The 21,979-nt window shown below is 37.8% G+C and overlaps 2 protein-coding genes and 1 long non-coding RNA gene across 3 annotated transcripts in view; 2 read left to right on the forward strand and 1 right to left on the reverse strand.

The window, feature by feature from the left end:
- Positions 1-4,720, reverse strand: part of s-cup (stanley-cup) — a 41,747-nt gene extending 37,027 nt beyond the window's left edge. The window contains exon 1 of the mRNA XM_065230611.1: positions 3,544-4,720. Coding sequence (XP_065086683.1) covers positions 3,544-3,725 — 182 coding nt within the window. The 5' untranslated portion in view covers positions 3,726-4,720. The remainder of the gene's footprint in view (positions 1-3,543) is intronic.
- fdl (fused lobes) overlaps positions 1-21,979 on the forward strand; it is a 166,565-nt gene that overhangs the window by 97,660 nt on the left and 46,926 nt on the right. The gene's annotated exons all lie outside the window — the stretch shown is intronic.
- Positions 15,796-16,812, forward strand: LOC135708549 (uncharacterized). Its single transcript, XR_010518300.1, has 2 exons — positions 15,796-16,221; positions 16,286-16,812. It is a non-coding gene; the product is annotated as an uncharacterized LOC135708549 (long non-coding RNA).

Consider the following 21,979-nt stretch of genomic DNA (forward strand, 5'->3'; position numbering starts at 1 on the left):
ACCCTACCCGTGGTAATCCTTCTTGGATATCGATTTGGAAAATTCCTCTTCGATCCTTCAGATTCTTATAGTAATCTGCTTGGAAGTCGATTTGGATAAAAATTTACTGCCGCCATGGCGCCGAAACGCAAAAGAAAGGGGCAAACTCTTGACCCCCTTCTGATGAAATTAATTTGAGTAATCAATTTGATTTGCTCACGGATGATGAGAATGATCCATCATCCAAGAAAAATTCTAGTAAACTTTCCCGGCTTAATGCCAAGAAGGAAAAGATTCCCCCTATTGTGATAACCACTACCGATTTCCATGCTCTTCGCATGGAACTTTTGAATTTCGTGAAAGTTAAGTTTTCACTACAAATTGGACGTCGGGGTGAATGCCGTGTATTGGCTGAAACCTTGGACGGATTTAAATGTCTTCTCAAGTATCTTACTGAGAAGAAGCACAAATTTTTTACTTACGACACCAAAACTGAACGTGTGTTCAAGGTTGTCATGAAAGGACTGCCCAGTGGTGAATCTCTGGATCAGATCAAAGATGAACTGGCAAAGTTACTTGGAGTTGTGCCACTCCAAGTAATCAAAATGAAAATGAAATCCCGTCCTGGCGATTCTCGCAACGGGATTTCTAATGATTTTTATTTAGTTCACTTCAAGTCTAGTGAACTAAACAACCTTAAGGCCTTAGAAAAAGCTAGCCTTATGCTCCATGTCCGAGTGAAGTGGGAACACTTCAGGAAGACTGGAGGAAATTTCCAAAACCTCACTCAGTGCCGTAAGTGCCAGGGATGGGGTCACGGAACTAAAAATTGCTACATGCCAGCTAAATGCATGAATTGTGGTGATTCCTCTCACGCAAAGGACGACTGTCCTGTGAAGGAAGATCCTAAGAAATTTAAATGTTCAAATTGTGGTGAAAACCACAAATCCAATTTTTGGGAATGTAAGACTCGCAAAGCGATCCTACAATCTCGTTCTAACCGACAGGTAGGAAACGCTCCACGTTTCCGAACAGGTACAAATTCCTCTGCTGTTAACAACGGTCAGCGAGGAACAAATTCTACATTCGTACCCGTAGGTACAAATATCACGCCTGCTTCAAATGTTTCATCTGTACCTACTCCCCTCGCTGCTAACAATGTTCAGCGAGTTAATGGAGCTACCTATGCTGCTATTGCAGCGGGTAGAAATCAAAATACTAACCAACGTTCTAACGGAAATTTTGACAATTTTGACTTAGGAAGCATTACTGCTCCTAAAATGGAATTTTTACAGAATTCATTAATTGACATGATTTCTGATATGCTTAAATCTAACTCCATGTTTGATGCTATTCAAACTGGAGTAAAATTTGCTAATAATATTGTCATGACTTTAAAATTTAGTAATGGATTTTAAAGCATTAAACATTTTAAATTGGAATGCTCGATCTCTTAAAGATAATGAAGACGAGCTATTTAACTTTTTGAGAGTTCATAACGTGCATATTGCCGTTATAACTGAAACGTTCCTTAAACCTGGCCATAAGGTTAAGAAGGACTCAAATTATTTAATTTATAGAAATGATCGTCTCGATGGACCCTGTGGTGGCGTTGCCATCATTATTCATAGACGAATCAAACACAAAATACTTTCTTCATTTGAAACCAAAGTTTTTGAAACTTTGGGAGTTTCTGTTGAAACAAAATTTGGACAACTTACGTTTATAGCTGCCTATTTGCCATTCCAATGCGTAGGCCAGCAAAAGAATTTTCTCAAGGGTGACGTTCAGAAACTTACCCGTCATAGGTCTAAATTCTTCATTATTGGTGATTTTAATGCAAAACACCGCTCATGGAATAATGCTCAAAGCAATTCCAATGGTAATATTCTGTTTGATGATTGTTCTGCAGGTTATTACACTATTCAATATCCAAACAGCCCAACATGCTTTTCTTCTGCAAGAAATCCCTCAACTATTGATTTGATCTTAACTGATTCATGTCATCTTTGTAGCCAACTGGTTACCCATGCTGACTTCGGTTCTGATCACCTTCCAATAACTTTTGAAATATCCCAAGAAATAATTTCTAATCCCAACAGCTCTACTTTCAATTACCATAGGGCTGATTGGGAGCAATATCGAACATTTATGGAATATAACTTCGATCCAAACATTCCTTTGCAAACCAAAGATGAAATTAATTATGCTCTTGAATCTCTGACTACTTCTATAGTTGAAGCAAGAGCTGCCTCAGTACCAAAATGCGAGGTTAAATTCGATTCAATTATAATAGACGATGATCTTCAGCTCTTGATCCGTCTTAAAAATGTCCGTAGGAGACAATTTCAAAGAACACGCGATCCTGCCATGAAAGTTATCTGGCGGGATTTGCAAAAAACAAATTAAAAAGCGATTCTCTGCCCTGAGGAACAAAACTTTTGAAAATAATATTTCTAAATTAGACCCGAGTTCTAAACCCTTTTGGAAACTCACAAAAATTTTGAAAAAACCTCAAAAGCCAATTCCAGCGCTTAAAGAAGGTGGTAAAATTTTGATCACAAATTTGGAAAAAGCTCAGAAACTTGCTAAGCAATTCGAGAGTTCCCATAATTTCAGTTTGGGTCTTACTAGTCCTATTGAGAATCAGGTTGCTCGGGATTTTCGGAATATTTTCTTTCGGGAAAATATTTTTGATGATTCCTGGGGGACTGATTTGGACGAAGTAAGGTCTATAACTAAAAAAATTCAAAATATGAAAGCTCCAGGTGATGATGGAATTTTCTATATCCTCATCAAAAAACTCCCAGAGAGTACCTTGTCTTTCTTGGTAAAATTATTTAACAGATGTTTAAATTTGGCATACTTTCTTGATAAATGGAAAAATGCAGAAGTTGTTCCAATTTTGAAGCCGGATAAAAATCCAGCTGAAGCTTCTAGCTACCGTCCAATAAGTTTGCTTTCTTCAATAAGTAAACTTTTTGAAAAAATAATTTTGAATAGAATGATGCTTCACATCAATACGAACTCAATTTTTGCAGATGAGCAGTTTGGATTTCGCCATGGGCATTGAACTACTCATCAACTCTTAAGAGTTACCAATTTAATTCGTTCAAACAAATCTGAAGGCCACTCAACTGGAGTTGCTCTTCTAGACATAGAAAAAGCATTTGACAGTGTTTGGCATGAATGTTTGATTGCTAAATTGAAAAAGTTTAATTTTCCACTTTACATTATGAAATTAGTTCAAAATTATTTAACTGACAGAACTCTGCAGGTAAATTATCAAAATTCCAAATCTAATCGACTACCTGTTAGAGCAGGAGTTCCTCAGGGTAGCATTCTTGGGCCTATATTGTATAACATTTTCACTTCGGACCTCCCTGATTTGCCTCAGGGTTGCCACAAATCTTTGTTCGCTGATGACACAGGCATTTCCGCTAAAGGAAGAAGTCTTCGTGTTATTTTTTTTTCGCGGATCAAAATGATCCGAATGATGCCGATTTACATTATCCTACAGTTGTACTACTACTACCCACTACCCATCTGAAAGCTACTACTCACCCGCCGAGCATAACGTTGACATTCCCGTGCAGATTCGCTCCCGATCGACTGTTTTGCAGTCCCTGGTGGTAATGGCCGGATCCACGCAGACTGCTCGTCGTCTGGTTGGTGTTGGCATTTTTCGTCTGGTTGCCGAAGGTTTTGTACGTGCTGATGGCCGCGTGCGCTGTCTGTAATTTCATGGTGGATTCCGGTTGGGATGATGAGAACAAGAAACGCCGACTCACTGACTGCGTTTAGGCTTCACTGCTCCGGGAGTTTCTTCATTCAGCTGTTCTGTTCGGTTTCTTCCGATTCCGATTCAAATCGTTTGCATCACCATGTGCACTCTAGTTGATCACTGAAAGTGAAAAGAGTTAAGCACTTACTGTTCGTTGATTTATTCGCGTGGGTTTATTCGCGGTACCGATAGTGCCGCGTATGATAAGCCTGCGGAGGATGTAGGCAGCTCAATTTCTTCACAGTGTGATCCGATTGTGAAAATCAATCTGTTGGATGCACGTTTCCCTCGTGATTCTCTAGCACTAAAAAGTGTAAAATCCCTACGCTTTTGAATGAAATCTTATGTCGGCGAGGCTTTCCGAGCAGAGTGTCAGTTGATTGTATTCGGATTTGGAATGCACATTTCGATTACTGGTGACGGCAGCGACGGATAATCGTATCTTAGATATTTGAATATACTTGCTATGCCATGCGGAGGCGGTTTTGCTACTAGTACTGAAAAGAAGTATCAACCGGAGTGCACTGAGAAGGAACTGCTACTGCTGCTTAATTATGTCGACCCAAGAAATAATTTTGACTGGCCAGTAATTCGTTTCCCATTAAGACGATGAAGAAATCGTAAAAAACCTAGTTTCAGTATTTCTAGTCACTAACCAACGCAACATATCGAACAATGCTAGGTATTCAGTATGGGCTTGGTGTTTACGATTAGCTTCTAAGTAGCTTTCTCCCAAAAGGAGAAACCCAGATAAAGGCTTTCGGTAGATGGATTGACTCGTTAATTCAGAGCTGATGTTTTCCTTACGCCCTACTTTTTTTTTATTGCAAAGAAAGTGGAAGTGGACCCCCGGAAAATACCGATTTTCAATACCAACCCTTTGTGTTGCATGTGTGCGTGCGTGTTGACCTTCAATCCGAATCTACGACGATGATGAAGATAGGGGCTTTTCCATAGACTTCAAGCGCTACCGTTCTGATTTATATTGATCACACCGATGGCAATCAAACGTTGAATTACTCGTCAGTCAAGCGGTCGGTGCCGGTTGATAGATGGTGGGTAGAAAGGGAATGATTTTTGATTTTAACGTTCCATTATGATTGGAGGTGCCATTTCGTTTCGACACAACAATGGACTCTCTCCCCTAGTAACAAATGGGCCCCTCCCTAGGCACTGACGAATCTCAAAATTTTTATGGGATTTGAGTATGGCAAATGGCACACGTTCATAAATTGATAAAACGGTTTTATAAAATGTGAGTATTAGAAGCTGACATATCAATGACAGGGTGACCATTGAAACGGGAGAACCGGGAATTAACCGGGATGCTAAAACAACCGGGAATTTGATTTGAACGTTGATATATACAGTGTATCTCAAAATTGAGCGTACAGATGTCCTTAAATTTTAGAAAAAAAATAGTTGTAAAATTCCAATTTAAAGATATACATTTCTGAAATGGTCATACATTTATAAATTATTGGTACAGTATTTGGTTTATTTGGTTGCGTTTATTAAAAGTAAGAGCTATTTGTGAAAAACGCTTTTTTCTTGAATATCTTAAAATACAGTGAACTAAACTTCTTTAAATTTTGCTCATTTTTAGTTATAATAATGATCATTAATATTCCATTTTTTTTTCTAAAATTCGTCCAATAGGTAAAAAGTTGAAAATCGAGCGTTTTACTAAAATAAATCTAACTTCATATGGTTTCTTCCAATAAAGCCAAGTTTAAAACAATATATATAGATATTCACAATGTTTAAAAAAAATCTCGCTCAATTTTGCGATACACTGTATATATTTTTAAAATAAGCATTCCAATTCCGATGTTTCGAATATTCCTCTTAAAAATTTGAACCTAGCTCCATCATCTTGAAAAAAATTCCAAGTCCAGGATCTTAAAATTTATGCTCAACTGAATTCTCATAATCTTGGTCACTGTTGTTAACCCTTTACCGCCCAGGGCATTTGGGCAAAACAGTCTTTGAAAACCAATATCTCTGAAGTGTCATAAGAAATTGACATGGATTTTATCCTAGTCGCATTTCTTTGTCTTTATTAAAGTGATTTTTTTCCGAAGGCTAGTTCATTACATAACTGTAGGAGCAGCATTACATATCATGTACCAATAGTTTCATAAAACCATTGCATGAAATGAAAACAAGACGTGGTGCATCATAGTAACCAAGAATCAATCCTGGATCTTATATTTCTGTGTATGGAACCTAACACTTAAGGGCCGTACTTTTGTGCAGACCACTTAAGGAATTCGCTCCAGAAACTTTTTAAAATTTACTCTACATATATCTTTGTCGGTGTTCGGAGAATCATTCTTAAATCTCATTAATTGACCCTCCCTGAGAGAATAAACTCGCGTGTGAATATGACAATGAATGGCAGGGTGGTCAGCAAACCGGGAAAACCGGGAAAACAGAGTGATCCTTTACCAAATGAATGTCTTGCTCTATTTGCTGCATAATTTTCTTCAGTTTCCCTTCAGTCTTATTGTTTTTACAATTTAATCACTCTGCAATATTGCAAATTGATTTTTGTCAATTCAATTTCAGATGAAAGTGCATGGTCCTTAAAAGAAAATATTGAAGATGCTGGACTTTGGAAACAAATATTTGTAAAAACCAAAACTGAATTATTCTTTTCCGGGGTTTTAATTTTTTGTTGTTAAAAAATCCATAGAATTAACTTCGAATTCTGCTCTGAATATCTTGAAATTGTTCGGAAATAAACCAGAAAACACTAAACGTAATAATTACACGTGGATTTTTTTTTTTGAATTACCTTGCAACCCCTTCTAAGAATTTAATTGGAATTCCCTTGAGCCCGAATGGAGCGACTCTATTTACGATGCAGGAAAGATTGTGTTTTGCTGTGGCTAGCTGCGCGTACGCTGAGTAGATAAAAAGAAGATTGATGACGATTCTGAAGATTTGCTGCAAAAAGATGATGCGCGATGCAAGTAGAAGCGAGAACTGAAAGAAGATTTGTTGAAGATTGATTCGCTAGTGTGAGATTTTTTGAGCATATAGAATGGAGATTTAGATGTGTCGCCCCCTCGCTTGAGCCTATCCAGAGACTTTGATTCCTTTGAAAATCTGTTCAATTTTTTTTAAGAATTATTGCCAAAACACTCTTAGAACTATGTTTCTTGTTGAATTCTGATCATAATTCTCCTGGAATTCTTCTTAAACGTCATCTTAAATTTTTCTCATGATCCCCATAAAAAATCTCCTCCGAATAACGTAGGAATTTTCCGCAAAATTTTGTTTTTCACAACTCCTTTTAAAATTACCCAACAGTTTAATTTAGAACATGCATTCTTCTCCACAGAAATCCCTCCAAATTCATCTAACAATTTCTAATGATTTCATGTCAAAATAAAGGGTGATACGGTCAAAATTTGGTCAATATCAACTTGACGTATTTCTTTCAATTTTGCATTTAAAAAACCTGAACACCCCTCATTTTGAAGGTGTGTGTGTGTAGAATGTTGCTCCTATTTTGATTTTGGAATTCACTCTTCAGTTGTCAAAATGCCGTCCAAGCAAGAAGAGCAGCGTATCAAAATTTTGCTCGCGCATCGCGAAAATCCGAGCTACTCGCACGCTAAGTTGGCAAAATCGCTAAAAGTTGCCAAATCAACCGTTACAAATGTAATTAAAGTGTTTGGGGAACGTTTGTCGACAGCCAGGAAGTCTGGATCGGGGGGGGAATCGAAAACCGGAAGCCGCTGAGACGACAAAGAGAGTTGCCGGTAGTTTCAAGCGAAACCCTAACCTCTCTCTCCGAGATGCCGCAAATAAGCTGGGTGTATCGTCTACAACCGTGCATCGAGCCAAAAACGAGCCGGACTATCGACTTACAAGAAGGTAGTGACTCCAAATCGCGATGATAAACAAATTACGACGGCCAAAGCGCGATCCCGGAGGCTGTACACGACGATGCTGACGAAGTTTGACTGCGTGGTAATGGACGACGAAACCTACGTCAAAGCCGACTACAAGCAGCTTCCGGGACAGGAGTTTTATACGGCAAAAGGAAGGGGAAAGGTAGCAGATGTTTTCAAGCACATGAAACTGTCAAAGTTCGCAAAGAAATATCTGGTCCTGTGGCTTGAAAAGCAGCATTTTCATAGCTTCCGGGACTGTCAACCAAGAAATTTACGTGAAAGAGTGTTTGAATAAACGTCTGCTGCCTTTCCTGAAGAAACACGGTTGTTCCGTACTGTTTTGGCCGGCTTTGGCATCTTGCCATTACGGTAAAAAGGCCATGGAGTGGTACGCCGCCAACAACGTGCAGGTGGTTCCCAAGGACAAGAACCCTCCCAACACGCCAGAGCTCCGCCCAATTGAGAAATACTGGGCTATTGTCAAGCGGAACCTAAAGAAGACCAAAAAAACTGCTAAGGGCGAGCAGCAGTTCAAGGCAAACTGGCTTTCTGCGGCGAAGAAGGTGGACAAGGTGGCTGTACAAAATCTGATGGCAGGGGTCAAGCGTAAGGCCCGGCAATTCGGATTTGGAAAAGCGGAAGCCTAACTGAATATTTTTCCTGAATTTTATACTAATTGAACTTGAAAAAGAAATTTAATTTGATTTTTTAAATAAACGATTTCACCGATTTACACGCGTTTTCCCTTGACCAAATTTTGACCGTATCACCCTTTAATTCTGGAATTCTGCTCAGAACTTCTCCTCCCAAAACTGTGTGTAAACCTTCTCAATGTTTGTACGAAATCAACACTTTGAATCCTTTTAAATTTTACTAAAAATTCCAGGGTTTGTCCACTAGATTCTATAGATTGTTCTGTATTTTTTTATAACTCTTAAAATGCTTCCAAGTCTCATAGCGTGACAATTATGACTCCCCGACTAATAAGTATGATATAATTTTATTCAAATGTGTGATATGGAAATTTTTTCGAAATCTCACATTTTAATTTTTTTTTTCTTCAAATCTTGCATCACGAAGATTGTTAATAATAACAAATTTAAAAAAAATCTAGTTTCAGACTCTACACAAATTTTAAAGCCCAAGAATCTTGGGAATCTTCTTAAATCATTTTTTATTTTAATCCTTTTCCTTTAAGTAAATTCCTTTTAGCACGTTCTTAAAAATGCGTTCAATTTGGTTTTTTTTTGTTGAATATTAACAACCGGGAATTTTTTAAGATTTGAACCGGAAAAACCGGGAAAATCAAAATGCAAATTCACTGGGCACCCTGGAATGGACACGCACTCACACTCACAACGCCAAGAAATCATTCCAGCTTGAAACTCATAAAATTGATAGCATGCTTGTGCATGTTGTGTTTGTTGCTCTTCCATTGTTGCAAGATCAACAGTCATAACCAGTCTTGTAAGTGGTCACCGTAGTCGACATATTTTCTGTGATAATCGACTGCCTTTGCTTCTGACACTTGCAAAACAAGCTATCAAATTATAGTACCAAACTAAAATGTCACATGACAGGCTCTGTCGTACGACACTGTCGCCGAAGACCATCACGAATGTATGTATTTCAGTTTTTTCTCATGATAAGAGCTGCTGATGTTATGCTTGTGTGAATTCTGAAAATATCAAGCAACGATGTGCTAGTAATGACATTTCTGATCAGAAATGCTTTAGTTTACACCAAATTGAGGAATTAGAACCAAATCACACATGTCATATGATAGTTATTTGAAAGTTTTCTTTTTGCTCGAATGTTGTTCTACCGTTTGTGTTGTGTTGCATAAGAGTACGAATAAAAACAGACTGTCGCGCACGACAACAAAGCGAGTGTCTTAAAAAACGTCAACAGTTTCAACCCCTGGAGAACTGAAAGAAGATTTGTTGAAGATTGATTCGCTAGTGTGAGATTTTTTGGGCATATAGAATTGAGATTTAGATGTGTCGCCCCCTCGCTTGAGCCTATCCAGAGACTTTGATTCCTTTGAAAATCTTTTCAATTTTTTTTTAAGACTATTAAAAACAGCAAAAGTCTTTCGAAATTTTATTTAGAAACCCCTCAAAGAATTTCTTTCTAATTGTCAGCAATTTTTTTGCAATCAATTTTGTTGGAGTTCTGTAATGAATCTTTCGCACTAGGGTTGAAATTATTGCCAAAACACTCTTAGAACTCTGTTTCTTGTTGAATTCTGATCATAATTCTCCTGGAATTCTTCTTAAACGTCATCTTAAATTTTCCTCATGATCCCCATAAAAAATCTCCTCCGAATAACGTAGGAATTTTCCGCAAAATTTTGTTTTTCACAACTCCTTTTTAAATCTTCTAAAATTACCTAACAGTTTAATTTAGAACATGCATTCTTCTCCACAGAAATCCCTCCAAATTCATCTAACAATTTCTAATGATTTCATGTCAAAATAATTCTGGAATTCTGCTCAGAACTTCTCCTCCGAAAACTGTGTGTAAACCTTCTCAATGTTTGTACGAAATCAACACTTTGAATCCTTTTAAATTTTACTAAAAATTCCATGGTTTGTCCGCTAGATTGTATAGATTGTTCTGTAATTTTTTATAACTCTTAAAATGCTTCCAAGTCTCATAGCGTGACAATTATGACTCCATGACTAATAAGTATGATATAATTTTATTCAAATGTGTGATATTGAAATTTTTTCGAAATCTCACATTTTAATTTTTTTTTTCTTCAAATCTTGCATCACGAAGATTGTTAATAATAACAAATTAAAAAAAAATCTAGTTTCAGACTCTACACAAATTTTAAAGCCCAAGAATCTTGGGAATCTTCTTAAATCATTTTTTATTTTAATCCTTTTCCTTTAAGTAAATTCCTTTCAGCACGTTCTTAAAAATGCGTTCAATTTGGTTTTTTTTGTTGAATATTAACAACCGGGAATTTTTTAAGATTTGAACCGGAAAAACCGGGAAAATTAAAATGAAAATTCACTGGGCACCCTGGAATGGAGATTTCCATGCGTTTTCACGCACTCACACTCACAACGCCAAGAAATCATTCCAGCTTGAAACTCATAAAATTAATAGCATGCTTGTGCATGTTGTGTTTGTTGCTCTTCCATTGTTGCAAGATCAACAGTCATAACCAGTCTTGTAAGTGGTCACCGTAGTCGACATATTTTCTGTGATAATCGACTGCTTTTGCTTCTGACACTTGCAAAACAAGCTATCAAATTACAGTACCAAACTAAAATGTCATATGACAGGCTCTGTCGTACGACACTGTCGCCGAAGACCATCATGAATGTATGTATTTCAGTTTTTTCTCATGATAAGAGCTGCTGATGTTGTGCTTGTGTGAATTCTTAAAATATCAAGCAACGATGTCCTAGTAATGACATTTCTGATCAGAAATGCTTTAGTTTACACCAAATTGAGGAATTAGAACCAAATCACACATGTCATATGATAGTTATTTGAAAGTTTTCTTTTTGCTCGAATGTTGTTCTACCGTTTGTGTTGTGTTGCATAAGAGTACGAATAAAAACAGACTGTCGCGCACGACAACAAAGCGAGTGTCTTAAAAAACGTCAACAGTTTCAACCCCTGGTCATAACAATGAATAACGTAAAAATTTAAAGCAATGCATTTTTGAACCTGGAAACTCATAGGCGAATACACTCATGCATGCGATTTAAGTTTTTCAGTTTTTCCGAACACTGATCTTTATATTCTTAGAAATTCTCGTGAGAAATTGGTTTAATTTTTCTCCATTAAAATAAAAGTTTCTTGGATTTCAGGGTCTCTTTTCAATGTCTTTAAACTCTTCTTCTTCCGCTATCCAATAAGCAGTGCCATACCGTAACCTTACTTTTAACCTGTGCACCAACTTTCAAAAACAGATTTAATGCCATATTTATACTCGAATCGGTAGAAAAATACACTTAATCTTCTAGTTTACTCGATATGTATCCATTACAAGTAATATTTTGATATTTTTATTATGTTTTGAGCGTTGGTGCAGAGGTAGATTGAGGTTAAGGAAACGCCACTGCCAATAAGACTCCTCCATCAGAATGGGAGTCGCTTCCAGTAGTTTCATTTTACGGCAGCATCGCCAACAGGGAGAAGAGCGCTTCCACTGCAGCAATGGGTGCAAAACGTGGTCAGCACTCATCACGAAACGGTTGTTTTCCAAAGTCGACGAGGCATCGACCGAAAGAACTGCTGATGAAGAACAATGGGGAACCCCACACAATGGTTGCTGCCGAGTAAACAGACGATCGCGTGACACACATCGAGAGTGGTCTGCTTTTGTCGCCATCGGAGTGAACACACTGATGTCAAAAAGGGCCTAGATGGTACTTGTTTGAACATTGTTAGAGCAGTTCTTGGTAAAATATCAAAAAAATAAGAATTTTTGAATAGACCTTCTTCGATTTGTATAAAACTTTGCGTAATTGTTTGTTATGGGCAATGATTCACAATTTTGCTAAAATGCGGCCATTTTGCATTATGTAAAATTTTCAAAATGGCGTCCTTGAAACATTTCAAAAAATTGTAGCACCGAAACGACACTTCTGATCGAAATGACGTCTGAGACAAAGTTGTAGAGAAACATAAGAAAAATATACAAAAAATGTGTAAAGGAATTTCAAGCCAAAATTTAAGAAAAATAAATAGGGAAAATGGCTCTTATTCTAAGATTGGGTCCATCGCTAAAAATCTGCTATTTATCAATTGTATCTAGATGAACGCGTCATTGGGACGGTACAAATGGTAATTTTTGGTCGCTATTGAAAATTTAGTCGATTGCTGAATTTATGTATGGGCCCAAATTAGGGGCATTTAGGCCGACATTACATCTATTTCCCCTACCTTAATATTTCAAAATGTCCTTGGCCAATTTTTGATTTTTTTGTTAAATAAAAAAGCTCACGAACAATGCAAACTTTAGGAATGTTTAAAGTTATGGACTCTTAATAATAGACACAAATCGTAATGCGTAATGTTCGAACAAGCACCATCTAGGATTGGTTTTCAAGGTTACGCCGAGGCTGTTTGCATTCAACACACAATATGAGCCTAGAGGTCCTAGCGGGCGTAAAACCCCTGTAGAACCGTTTCTGGGAGCTCTCATTAAGAATATTGATTAAATGTAGTGTCAGTAACAACCTTGTGATTGAAAACTTCGAAGAAATGCTCGAATTGAGCATCCAGTCTAGATACGTGCGAATCTATCTTAATTATATGTCATCGGATATTAGCCTTCCTTGCTATAACCCCTCTCGTGTATGCTTTACTAACTACAGTTCCCCCATTGACTATGATCTCTCCATGAAACAGGCTATTCAAGGAGTTCCAGCTCAACTTCGACCTATCTCAATTCCCCGCATTTTTGCTGAAAAGTACCAACAAGTCAATTGCAATAGAAGATTTTTCACTGATGGATCACGCATTGATGGATCCACTGGCTTCGGCGTCTTCAATGAATACTCAACTGCCTTTCGGAAACTTCAGGAACCTTGTTCCGTTTATGTTGCTGAGCTAGCAGCAATCAACTTCGCATTGGGGATGATTTCCGATATGCCCATAGACCATTACTTCATCTTCTCGGATAGTCTCAGTTCGGTTGAGGCTATTCGGTCGATGAAACAAGGTAGGCACTCATCTTATTTCCTTTCAAAGGTAAGGGAGCAGATGAGTTTGCTGGTCGAAAGATCATATATAATTACCTTTGTATGGGTCCCCTCACATTGCTCAATCCCAGGCAATGAGAAGGCAGACTCTCTCGCAAAGGTGGGCGCACAACAAGGCGAGATTTATGATAGAAGAATTTCACATGATGATTTTTTCCCATTAGTACGTCAGAGTTCTCTTTTAAGTTGGCAAAACGATTGGACAAATAATTCTCTTGGGCGGTGGTTACATTCCATTATTCCAAATGTTTCTTCGAGAGCGTGGTTCAAAGGTCTGGATGTAAGTCGGGGATTCATTCGAGTGATGTCAAGACTTATGTCCAACCACTACTCGCTAGACGCACATCTCTATAGAATAAACCTCGTTGACAGCAATATATGTAGGTGCAGAACCGGTTATGATGACATCGATCACGCAGTTTGGTATTGCTCGGGTAACGCCTCCAGAGCACGACTATTGGATACCCTAGTGGCCCGAGGTAGACAACCCTTCCGTGAAGTAAGAGATGTATTGGGCACACGTGATCTTCCCTACATGCAAGCGATCTACGAATTCCTTTGTTTGTCTGATGTTAGAGTTTGATGTGACTATCCCCTCCTTTCCAAACAATTTTCCGCCATTGTGTCCCAGTCTTATTATCCTCCTTTTCCTGTGCTACTTGCCCCTGCCCAGCCAGGATTTGGTCAACTGTCCGATATCAGTTTCTGAAGGAGGCTGCTGAAACCAGTTTCCTACCTAGATTCTTCCAAATGAAATTGTTACTCATTAACCTCGAGCCCGCCACGAGTAATTGGTACCCAATACTAACCTAGAAATACTGTTATTTAAAATGTAAATCAAACATTACTGATTTTGGCTCCGCAAAGTGTCACACACGACTGAGCCTAGTAAATAAACGAACTAGTTAAAAAAAAGGTTACGCCGAAGACAACATATCAACAAAACTTGCCACACGCTTTCATATGTTATTAAGAGTGATGTGTCATTTAGCCGAATGCCACTGGTTAGGCCGAACGCCATTAGGCCGCAAGCCATTAAGCCGAAATGGTCATTGGGCCGAAATTCTAATAACTGTTCACTTTTCATGATACGACATCTGTGTATTGTTCCAGATCAAGAAAGTAGTGAGTAGCAAATGAAGTCAGCATAGTAAAGCACAATTATGTCGATGTATAGTTTGTTCAAGACGTCAGAAACCATTGCTGAAATATGCCCAGAAAGAACCGCTCATGTTTCCAAGAAACAAAAATCTGCTATGAAAAATATTTAAGCAGACATGTCATCAGATAGGCAGTCTTGAAAAATCTGGAAAAATCTGCCATGAACAATAATTGTCTATTAATTTCTCAACAGAAATTCTCCACTGTTAGCGGTTCTGGTGGTGTACTGGATAGCATGATTGCCTCTCACTCTAAAAGACCTGGATTCAATCCCAATCGGCGCTGTCTGAATGAATGTCTGAAATGGCTTGTTCTGTATCGGGTTGGAACATTTATATCGTTGAAAGGAGATTCTGCTTGTTCTAATGGCTGTGCCGCGCAACATTGAGTGGTATCCTTTACATACATACAGAAAATCCCGACGGCGCCGACTGAGATTGGAATCACGCCCTTTGGGGTGAGAGGCAATCTCGCTTACTACTACACCACCGGCGCCGCGATTTTGTCGGGACATAAAAATGTTTCGTGTATGTCACTAAAAGCGTGGCATAATGTATGATCGTTTCCATACTCGATAAATCACATCTTAAATATAATTTAAGGTGTTTCGAATAACAGTTTTAAGATTTGACTTTTATTAAAATATGTGTCTCAATATTATAAAAGACAAGACAATTGACACCGTCTTCAACCAGAGGTGGAACAGACTGAATACTTAACACTAGACAACGGACAACACTGAAAACCCAGTAGACCAGTAGGGAAATTTCCGGGTTGCGAAAAGTTCCACCGGCTGGAGCGGGAATCGAACCCTCACTTCGTGGCACTCACAATACGCCTGAACGACGGGTGACGTCGCTAACCGCAAGACCACGAAGCCCACTGCATATTTAAGAATCTTTGTCTCACTGTTGCTGTCTAGTGAGTAACAGTGAGACAAATGTTTTCCGCTTGAATCTTTTTTTTTTTTAAGTCAACTAGAAACCTATACCATTCGAATGGAGTCAATAGCTTGTTAGTAGCAGCTTTCATCGAAAGATAAAACTAAATTAAAATGGTTGTCTCACTGTTAACTACTTTCCCCTTATCTTAAGAAAAATAGTGGACTTGCAAAGTTTTCAAATTCTTCTATTAAATTCAAAACACATTAATAAACAGTTACCTGTATAGAGTTATTCAATACTAGTAACAATTGGTTTCATGATAGTCTTGCAGGCAATGCATCATATAAAGCTTGCTTCATTTAGAATTGGAACAAACTTTTGCTCATATTGTGGTGCTCCTGGTGGACGGATTTGGAAGTTCTTGGCGCCCACGTGTCGGGAATTTTGTCAGCTTCACGTATGTATTTTTGACATTCCGCAAATCGACTGTACTTTGTAAACAATCAACATGGAAGCCGAAAGAAGGGAAAAAATTGTGCACAGTTATTTGGAAAATCCATTGTGGTCTGCATCTAGGCTAGCTAAACAGCTGTAATTGCCCAGAAATACCGTATGGCGCGTTATCAAACGGTATAAGGAAACATTGACGACGATTCGGAAGCCTCAAGCCAATCGTCGGAGTGGAACTGTCGACCGGAAACTGCGTGGTAAGATTTTGAAGACGATTAAGAAGAATCCCAATCTGTCGGACCGTGATTTGGCCAGAAATTTCGGTGCTGCCCATAGTACCGTGAGGAGAACTCGACTCCGGGAAGGAATCAAGTCGTATCGAGCTAGCAAACAGCCAAATCGGACCATAAAATAGAATAGTGTGGCCAAAATCCGTGCGCGGAAGCTATACGACCAGGTGCTGACCAAGTTCGACGGGTGTCTTCTGATGGGCGATGAAACCTATGTCAAGGCTGACCTCGGGCAAATCCCAGGTCAAAAATTTTACTTGGCAACGGCTCGGGGGGATGTTCCAGCCAAATTTAAATTTGTTTTTGTCGACAAATTTGCACGAAAATTTATGATTTGGCAGGGCATTTGCAGCTGTGGCAAAAAAACGAAAGTTTTCGTTACAAATAAGACAATGACGTCGGAACTATACCAAAAAGAGTGTCTCCAAAAACGAATTTTGCCGTTCATTCGATCCCACGACCATCCCGTAATGTTTTGGCCAGATTTGGCAAGCTGTCATTACAGCAAAGTCGTTCAAGAATGGTATGCAGAGAAAGGGGTCCAGTTTGTTCCGAAAAACCTTAACCCACCCAACTGCCCCCAGTTCCGCCCTATTGAGAAATACTGGGCAATCATGAAGAGGAGACTCAAGGCAAAGGGAAAGGTTGTCAAAGACATCAATCAGATGAAGACCTGGTGGAATAAGATAGCTAAAACGATGGACGAAGAAGGTGTGCGCCGCCTAATGAGCCGTGTTACAGGAAAAATTCGAGAATTCCTTCGAAACCGTGACGAATAATTTTATACGTATTTTTTCTTAAAAGTGTGAAGAAAAAGCTACATTTGTATAAAAAAGATCTTGAATTCAATAATAAATAACTGAAATACAGGCAATTGTTTTTGTTCCAATTCTATCTGAAGCAAGCTTTAGTGTCATACAACCTTTGGGAAAAAAAATCGTGAGGAATATCTTTGTATTCAATTTGTGACCAATTATTTGCGATAGTACTTTCTCTAGAATGTATAAAAATTTATTTACATTACACGCAAAAAAAAAAAGGAATTCAAAAACCCTAAAAAGTATACAAATTCCCGCTTCACCTTATTGAGTCCAAGGCATTAATTCCTTGGCAATAGTCATGCATGATTAAATTTGAAATAATCACTTGTGATAAAAATTTGTATGTTCAGTTTTAAATTTTATTTCTTTTAAAGATTAAAATTCATTCAAATAAGATTGAAAATCAATTAAAAATGATTAAAATTGAATCAAAAATGATTAAAATTTATACAAACAAGATAACTTTAAATTTGATCAACCATGATTAAACTGGGTTTAATATCACATGATTATGTTTTATCAAGAGATAATTAATTTTTAATCATTCGATATGATTACACTTAGTTTATTGTCAAATTTATTGAATTTTAATCTAAATGAGAATAGTTTAATTTATCAGTGTAGGCTGTCCCAAAAAACTGTTTTTTAAGTTAACCTTCCCACCCCTAGAATGGTATATTTGATTACAATTTTTAGAAGTAAAGATTAACGCTCAATAGTCTGAAGTTTCGGTCCGATTCTTGAATTTAATGCTACACTTAACCGAAGCAAAAACTTTTAGTTAAGGAACTATCCCCCAAAACAGCGACAACTTCATCTGTTCATGCCGGCGATTGAACCGTTCAAATCATTAAACACTGATAATCTTAATGCATTTTCTTCATCGCCATCCGGGCTTTCTACCAGCGCAGAACTGTCTCTCAACGGCTCTATAAATGTTAATTTGCCATCGTATAATTTTCAACTTTAGCCTTTTCCGTGTTCTGCCTTGCCCTGCCGGCCCCTCCAATCCCTTCCCCCATTCAGTGCCAATCGAACTATAGAACTACCACTTTCTCCGTTTTCACATCGCTTCTACACACTTGGTCAGATATCCGTTCCTGTTTTGATCCTGAAATACGCGCGCGAATCCAAGGACTGAGCACTAAATCGATACAATAAACTTACACTTGTGCTACACTGTGTAAGTGCGTGTAGAATCGTCACTCAATCGCCTCGGCTGGCATTGGGTGAAATTATTCAAAAATTCCGTCTAACACTCTTTTCGCACAATCATAAATAATTCAGCGTGTTGTTTTCATCACGGTTCAACTGTTTTTCGTCGTTTTTTGTTTGCACCCAAACACTTTATTATTACTCGTCGAATAAGCCAACAACATTAATCAAACTTCGACCGCACCAAAAAGCCTCGCAGGACTCAGGTTTCAGAAGCTGCTTCAGCTTCTATACTAGCGTTGAGGCGATATTTATTTTTTGCCAAGATATTTCCTTCCGGATCAACGGTGTAGCGCGAACTGAGCCAGGACTTGGAGGTCACGTGGCTTTTTTGTGCTTTCCGTTGCTTTCTCGCTCGGCTCTTTCCTATCGCAGCTGAGTCTTACCACCATCGAGCCGTGCACTTGGGAACTACTAATTTGCCTATTCAAAAAATCGGTGGATCCTTCTCCTGCCCATCAGAGCAGCAGAGGCCCACCTACGATGGCAGCCACGGCGACGGTGATGGCGATGACGATGTATGTTAATAATACGACCCGCAACCTCCACCCACATCCCCCGTCCGTTCGTTGGTATTGGGTGTGTGTGTGTTTATGTATGGGTGGGACGAGAATGCGGGTGGGTTGATGGGAATGGATGGGTAGGTTGTTGCGCTTCCGAGGAAATGAACTAGAAAAAGCACCGAGGTATCCAACTATCGCTTGAACGATGATGCCTTGACTAATAGCAGTCGGGTAGAGTGGGAGTGGAGGTGGTTGTGATGATTATGGTGATGATGATGATGATGATGATCGTTTTCATCGGCGTCATCATCATTAAGTTCGGTTGTGATGGCAATGGAGCGGACAAAACAAAACACTTTTCCTCACCAACACAAACATGCAAAACGCACGCAGCGGGAAAGTTCAAAAGCTTCCCGAAAAGTTAACTACCTCTTAATGACTGTGAGCGAATTCCATCGCAAATCGAACAACGGTTTTGTTGGCCTTCAGAAACTGTTTTGAAAAGGTCTTATAATGAAATCAAATTGAAGAGTTCAAATAGGGTAAAATTCTTAACAGGAGATGTGTGAAGTATCAAAAGACAGAGATTGATACAAGGTAGGTCTTGTTTGTATATAACTGTTAGCAGACCATTAGTGCAAGGGGGGTTGGGGGTTGTAAAAATAACGTAATTTTAAAAAATATGCTCTTGTTTATTGAAGTACCATTGGCACCCTGGGAATCAATTTCGAGTAATTTCACTAACTTCTGTGAAAGCTATTTCGATTTAGAGAGGAAACAGTTCTAAATATAACATTCCATAACCACATAGCAGAATTCTAAATCTAACATTCCTTGAGTTATGTGAAGAACTATCAATAGATTTAAAAAAAAAATCGAATTGATGTTGATGAAAACTTTTCGAAGAGTTCGGGAAAAGTTTCCAGAGCAATCAGAAAAAAACTTCCGGAGACAGTTAGAAGAAATTTCCAGAAGTATAGCTGACAGACTCCTGACATTCGGACGGAAAAAAATTCCTGGGCAAATCGGAAGAAATTTTCAGAAAAAGTTTAGAGAAACTTCCAGAAGAAGTCGGCAGTAATTTCCGGGACTGTCAGCAGGACCTCTGGGGGAACTCAGAAGGAGCTTTCAAGATAAATCGTTAGAATTGGCCTATATCGGTCAGAGCAAGTATAGAAAAACTGGAACCGGAATTTCGCCGCCACCGGGATGTTCTGAGGCATAACATCTCTGATCACACCTAGGGAAGTAAAGCCGTTGGTCCCCGGCTCATGAGTTGATGGGTCGATAGGTAGGGTCCAGGTGTAGGAGCTGCCTCTCTGGCGTCGGTTGCATTGGTGCTCAGCACGGAAAACAAGATCGATGGAAAACAAATTAAAAAAACAAATGTTAGTATCTATCACAGATACGTATTTAATATGTATGGTCTTCATCAGTGTCAATCCCACTGAAGACCTTTCAAAATCTAACCCTCTTAAGTATTCATCCTCTAGGTAAACATATCAAGATCAGAGGGTTGCTCAAAATCAGCAAAACATTTATCTACCATTTATCAGATCTGTAATCTTGACATTTTTACCTAGAGGATGAGTACTTAAGAGGTTTAGATTTTGATAGGTCTTTAGTGGAATTGACACTGATAAAGACTGTACATAGTAGTCGAAATACGTATCTGTCATCTTATTCAATCCAATCTAACACCAACACAGCCGGTTCTTGAAAGCATCCTGGAAAATGATGGATATACCTTCATAATTTTTCTTGTCTATTTGATATATATTTCACATCGAAGATGCGTCACACATACCAAAACGCCCGACCTACTGTGCAGCATTTAAGGGGCAAGATGATTCAGAAAACTTCGGGTCTGTTTAAATCGCAGATTTAAGGGGGGTTAGATTTTGATATGTCTTTAGTGGGATTGACACTGATGAATACTTCGCATTGTAGTCGAAATACGTATCTGTCATGGTTACAAAAATTAATTGAGTGGAATTTAATGGATGAAAACCATTTTTTTAATGTTTTAAATACTTTGAATAGATAGATTTAAAAAATCTTGACTGGTGATTTATCGGTATAGTTTAGGACTTTATTGGCAGAGCTTGTATGAAGTAAGAATAATTTTAGTAAAAAGCTCGATTTTCAACTTTTTCGCAGTGGACGGATTTTAGTAAAATAAGTGGTTTATAAAAGACCTACAAATGAGGAAAATTTTAAAAAGTCTGGTTCATTGCATTTCAAGCCCAATACTACTACTATACTATATCGATAACTGATGAATGTTTTATGAACCAACAGCCACAAATTTGGATATGTATTTTTAAATCTTTTTATAAATTAAAATCAATTTTGAAATACACTGTATATGACAAAAGTAGACTTAAAAACCTTCAAAACGCATAATGACCTGAAACCAGCAACAATATCCTTAAATCGTGGTAAAATAAGGCTAACGTACGCTAACGACTGCAAAATATCTTTATAACGTGAAATATCAAGCTAAAACACCAATTCCGGTCAACATTTTAACAAATTAAAAAGAATCTTTAAAATAAATAAATTATTTAAATTATAAAAAAAAAAATACGCTGGTAAATCTTATGAATTCCCCGGATAATCTTAATATGCCAAAACAACATTTATTCCATCAAAATGGACTAGAAAACGCCAAAATCGGTTAAAGAAGTAAAGTAAAACTACAAGAAACCCAAAAATGAACGCGTCAAAGCGGCTCGAGAACCACCTAAAAAGTTCAATAAGCTGTATATTTTTTAGATATGCATCAACATTTCTGAAATCTTGGCTGCTACTAACAACGATTCAAGATTTATCGGTATGGTTTTGAGTTTGATTGGCTGAATTTGTATGTAGTTTGAGCAGTTTTAGTAAAACGCTTCCCGAGCAGAGTCGGATATCAAAATAATATCAAAATTATATCAAATTATGTTTTTGAAATCACATTGATAACATATTTTAATATACTATATTTTAATTTCAGTTGATATTTTGATATTATTTTGATTTTCCTAAAAAAATATAATTAAAAACAAAATTTGATATTTTATGAAAAGACCAGCAACATTTATCACTGGAAACTGTTTTTTTCTTCTTTCGTGTCAATTGTCATGCTTGTTGTTTTCTCTAACTAATTTAGTTTTTTTTTATTTTTTGTTTTCTTAACATAGTTAGAATAGCATATTGATTACTTGTTTTGTTTATTATTAACAAAGTTACTGATATCAAAACGCA

This window comes from Ochlerotatus camptorhynchus, unplaced genomic scaffold (genome assembly GCF_037179485.1).
Source record: "Ochlerotatus camptorhynchus isolate MF236.1 unplaced genomic scaffold, CSIRO-AGI_Acam_v1.1 ptg000330l, whole genome shotgun sequence".
NCBI lineage: Eukaryota > Metazoa > Arthropoda > Insecta > Diptera > Culicidae > Ochlerotatus > Ochlerotatus camptorhynchus.